Below are 4,956 nucleotides of genomic sequence, written 5' to 3' on the forward strand. Positions count from 1 at the left end.
TTTTTGTGGTATGCGGGCCTCTCACTGTTGTGGCCTCTCCCGTTGTGGAGCACAGGCCCCGGATGCGCAGGCCCAGCGGCCATGGCCCACGGGCCCAGCCGCTCTGCGGCGTGTGGGATCCTCCTGGACCGGGGCACGAACCCGTGTCCCCTGCATCGGCAGGTGGACTCTCAACCACTGCGCCACCAGGGAAACCCCACCTTCATTCTTAAAAGACTTTTTTGCCTGTATGGAATTCTAGCTTGGCAATTAATTTACTTCACTATATTGAACACATTCATTACCCTGTCTTCTGGCTTCCACTGTTGCTGTTATGAAGTCAACTGTTGATGTGCACTCCTTTGAAGATAACCTCTCTTTTCCTGGTTGTTGAAAAATTTTTATTTTATAGTCAGTGTTCTGTGATGTGACTAGGTGCAGATTTCTTTTAATTTAACAAATTTGGAATGGATGAGTTTATTTAATGTGTAGATTAGTGTATTTCTTCAATTCTGAAAAAATTCTTTGCTGTTATCTCTATCCCATGCTCTCTATTGTGTCTTTTTGAAACTCCAAACATATGTTAAATCTTCTAAGTCACTCCATCTTCAAATTTCTTTACCATTTTTCCATATATTGTTCTTTTTCCTTTGTTCTGCATTTTGCAAAATCTTCTCTAGTTTATTTCCCAGTTTACTGATTGTCTTTTCAGGTGTGTCTAACTGGCTGTTAAACCTCTTAATTAAGCTTTAATAATTATGCTTATTATATTTTTCATTTATAGAAGTTCCTTTAGTTTCCCTTCAAATCTGATGGATCACTTTTTTAAAATTTCCTGTTTTCTCCAGATATTTTCAACCTTGTTTTTTATACCATGAAATATTGATATATTAGGCATAGTCATTTTATAATCTATAAGTGATAATGCCAAATCTAAAGTATTTGTGGGTCTGTTTCTGTGGTCTATTTTTTTCCTGCTAGGTCTTATACATGGTGCCTTATTTCCTTGTGTGCTTGGTTATTTAAAAAAAATTCTTTTCATTGTGTGTTGGTCATTGTCCTTAAAAATTATCCATGGGGATTATCTGAGATAGGATGAGAGTAACTTCCTCCAGACAGAAGGTGCATTTGTTTTTACCAGGTATCTAGAGATAGTAATGTTTAAATTTTGAAATTATTTTAAACTATGCATGTATTATAAACTCAGGCTGCAAATTTACCTGAAGATTGGCTTTGGTTATAATTTCTTAGAGACAACTCTGTCCCTTTTCTCCTCACACCAATGCAATCAGAACTGAACTAAGTGGGGAAGTAAGCACACAAGATACCCATTTCGTTGGTATAGATTATAGTAGGGTAGCATGGCTCCGGAGCCAAGTTTTGGGGAGGTGAATGGGGAACTTCCTGATCCTCAAAGTAAAAAGTGGTATGATCCTGGAGGTCGAGGTCAGGACAAGCCACCCAGCTCCCAGACTATAGCAAAGGTAGCAGTTTCCTTGGTGGACTGGTTCTGTGGTATCATTCTGAGATCCTTTCCAGGCCCAGTCTAGAGACGGCTTCCCTATTCGTTCCAATGATTCTGTAGATAATTAATTTCTTATATATCAATTGTTTTCTCCTTATTGTAGCCAGAGTGAATTATCTATAACTGAATCATGACTAACACACCATCTTTGACTTTTCTCCTTCTATCTATGCCACATCCTGTCAGTCAGTGTTTTCTGTCAGGTACACGCCTTCGAAGTATTTTTCAAATTATCCTCTTCTCCATTCCCACTGTCTTAGTTCAGGCCCTTATAATCTCTCTCCTGGACTACAGACTAGCCTCTTGATTGGTCTCCATTCCTTCCATCTCTGTCCTCTTAAATGGCAGCCTTTCTAGAACATGAATCTAATCGCAGATTGTTGTGCTTAATTAATTACAAAGCACAGTATTCAGTTTTGTTTTTCATGGATTTCTGGGCTCTTCAAAATCAGATCACAATCAGTCTTTCTACCCTCATCTCCTATCACAATTCGCAATCATCCTATGCTCCAATTATATTGAACTATTTACAATTCCTTGTGCCTTTGAAGATCTCTTTCCCTCATACCCTGTACCTGAAAAAACTCCTATGTATTCCTGAAGAACTAGAAAAATGTTACCTCCTTTGTGAAGCCTTCACCAATGTTTTTCCAAAATGTAGTGTCTCCTATGCTCCTACAGCCCTCTCTTATAGTATCTGAAATGTCTTTAACTTATTAGCTTATAAGCTAGTAAGTTAATTTATTAGCTTATAAGCCACACAAGAGCAAGAACTTTGTCTTATTCATCTTTATACCTCCAACACTTTGGAGAGGGCCAGACACAAAACAAATTTAGGATGTTTGTGGGATGAATAAATAGCACAATTAAGAGGTGTGTGGAATATATTTCTTTTTCTAGTGCAACAGTACTTCTATAAAAACTATAGAGATTAAAGGTTACCTGGCATCACCCAGAATTGAAATCAGATGGTACTGGGGTAATTCAGAAGATGCTACATGTGCTAGGATTCCAAAGAGCCTTTCAGCCATTATCATATCATGTTGCGTCACCTGAAGAGATATGAAGGAGAAGGGTCAAAAATGACATTGCCTCTTAGCTTGATATAACTAACATAATTCCATAGAAATTTCCAGATTAAATATTTTCTTTTAGTCCAGAAAAATACATTCTCCTGGGCTGTAAGAGGAGAGTGAGTTCTCATTGATATTTCTCTTTCTTCCTTGCACTTGATTAAAATGAAGATGTATTGATACAAATGTGGCCTATGGTGATGGATGATGGCTGGGAAGTGAGGAGTTAGCTCTGGCTTAGAAGCCATGGTTCCTAAGGATTATACTTGAGACACCTTAAATTCTTAATGAATTTTTTTCAAAAATCCTATAGCTTCTTTGAGTAGAATGATTTAGGGGGAAAAATCTCAAGTGTCAATGGAATTGATTGACTTTAATAATGTGTCAAAGGTAAGACAAGGTGTTGTTCATATCTTGTTCCTAAAAGGATCATTTTGTCCCTTTCTGAGGGAATGAACATTGGATTAGGAAAGGCACTCCTATTCGTTCTGAAATTTTGTCCGCCTTTCTCCCCACAAGGAATAATCTGTCACAGATATATTCCCCGTGAGGGCTCATTCCTATGTTAACCAAGAAACTACTAAAAGCAGGACTTGTATTAATATCTGGGCATATTTTTTAATATAAAATTAGGTTGCTTGCATTTTAAATACTATAAGATTGTCAGTATAATGCAGTGGTTCCCAATCAGGGGCCATTTTGGCCCCTAGGGAACATTTGGCAATGTCTGGAGATGATTTTGGTTTATCGCACCTGGTGGAGGGGTGCTACTAGCATCTAGTGGATCGAAGCCAGGGATGCCGTTAAATGTCCTACAATGCACAGGACAGTTCCCGCTATAAAGAATTATCTGATCCAAAATCTCAACAGAGCATCTGAGGTTGAGAAACCCTGGTATAGTTAAATTTTGCATTTTTAAAAACTTTATTCTTTACACTAGCTATAATAAACTACACAGGAATTTCTGGAAACTAAATCCATAATTCACAAGCATCTTATACACATGAATCATTGCAGAGTGACTCTTTCCTTTCCCTTCCCTAGACTTTCATAGTTAATGAGGCTGCTGCTCCCTGGAATCCATCCTTCAGCTGTCAACTAAGTTGTTTGGTCTAATATAGTCACCTAGTGGCCAGTGCCAGGCACTACTCCATCTTTTCCTCTTGATGCTCATAATTCAATTTAAGTCTCCTCAAGCAATATCATTCTCTCTTATACAAAGAGAAGTAGAAATATAGTATAACATTATTATATATTGTCAAGGATGAGATAAGCAGTTTTATTTTAGGTCTTTTATTAAAGGGTCAAATATCCCTGGCATTGACATTTTCGGAACTTTAAATCAGAAAAAATTACATTGGTTCTTTCTCATTCTTCTCTACTTTATACAATTATATTGTACTATTACTTCCTATCTCAAGGTTTTCTAATAATTATTACATCTCCAGTAGTGATCCACATTTGGGTAAATACACTATTTAGGGTTAACTGAGATAATGATTTGGCCATTAATGAGGGAGAATTACTCACCCATAGCAAAAATAACTATTCTACTTCCAGTGTAGGCTAGCTTTGGAAACTTTTGGAATTAATTATTAGATCTGACCAGTGACTCACAGCCTCTCTGGGGAAGTACCAAGAGGGTACATAAAGCGGAAACAAATCTCTTGAGAACTAGCTGGAGAAATTAATAGTCATCTGAAGGTCCCAGGTTTGCCCTACATCTTCAACAGATGGCTGATATTGTGGTCATGGGCCTACCATGGTTGATGCAAATTTCATATGGCTTTTGTACAATGACCCAGAGACCTCCAGTCTCCTAATGGTATGCTGTAGTTTTGGAGTTTTAGGCTAGGGTTACTTACAGTGTATCAGCTACAGGGAAATACAGTTGCTAGTACCACCATGCTAGCAAAGTTGATTATAGTTCATCTTACAATAAGGAGGTCTGAATTTTAAGAGATAATCACAATAATACTAACAGCATATTAAAGATTTTTTCCTTTAGAGGATTATTTAAATTCAGTTCTGGAATTCCACAGTAGAGGAAGAAGCATAGTTTCTCTCTTTTCTTCCAAAGTAATATTTAAAGAGAACATGATCTTTGGATAGCTGGGGGATTAACCCTGTGACAAGCTTAGCAGAATCAATCTGAAAAATAACTCTTTACTAATAATTTTCCAGTTATTCAGGCTCCAGGCACAATGCAGATATTCCAAAAGCATCTGCTACAAACTATTAACAAAGCAGTCCAGAAGTTTATGGACTTATGGTTGTTTTACTTCCTTTTTCACTCATCTTTATCTTCTTTTATCTTTCCTCCTTGCTTATTTCTCCTTCTCATCTCTTCTTTTTAAAATCACTCTTCTTTCCCTATGT

The 4,956-nt window shown here is 37.3% G+C and overlaps 1 protein-coding gene across 1 annotated transcript in view; it reads right to left on the reverse strand.

The window, feature by feature from the left end:
- The window catches only part of LRRC49 (leucine rich repeat containing 49), a 127,475-nt gene that overhangs the window by 12,138 nt on the left and 110,381 nt on the right, over nt 1–4,956 (reverse strand). The window contains 1 exon segment of the mRNA XM_007467844.1: nt 2,447–2,556. Within this exon segment, the coding sequence (XP_007467906.1) occupies nt 2,447–2,556 (110 nt within the window).

This window comes from Lipotes vexillifer, unplaced genomic scaffold (genome assembly GCF_000442215.2).
Source record: "Lipotes vexillifer unplaced genomic scaffold, Lipotes_vexillifer_v1.1 scaffold792, whole genome shotgun sequence".
Taxonomy (NCBI): Eukaryota; Metazoa; Chordata; class Mammalia; order Artiodactyla; family Lipotidae; genus Lipotes; species Lipotes vexillifer.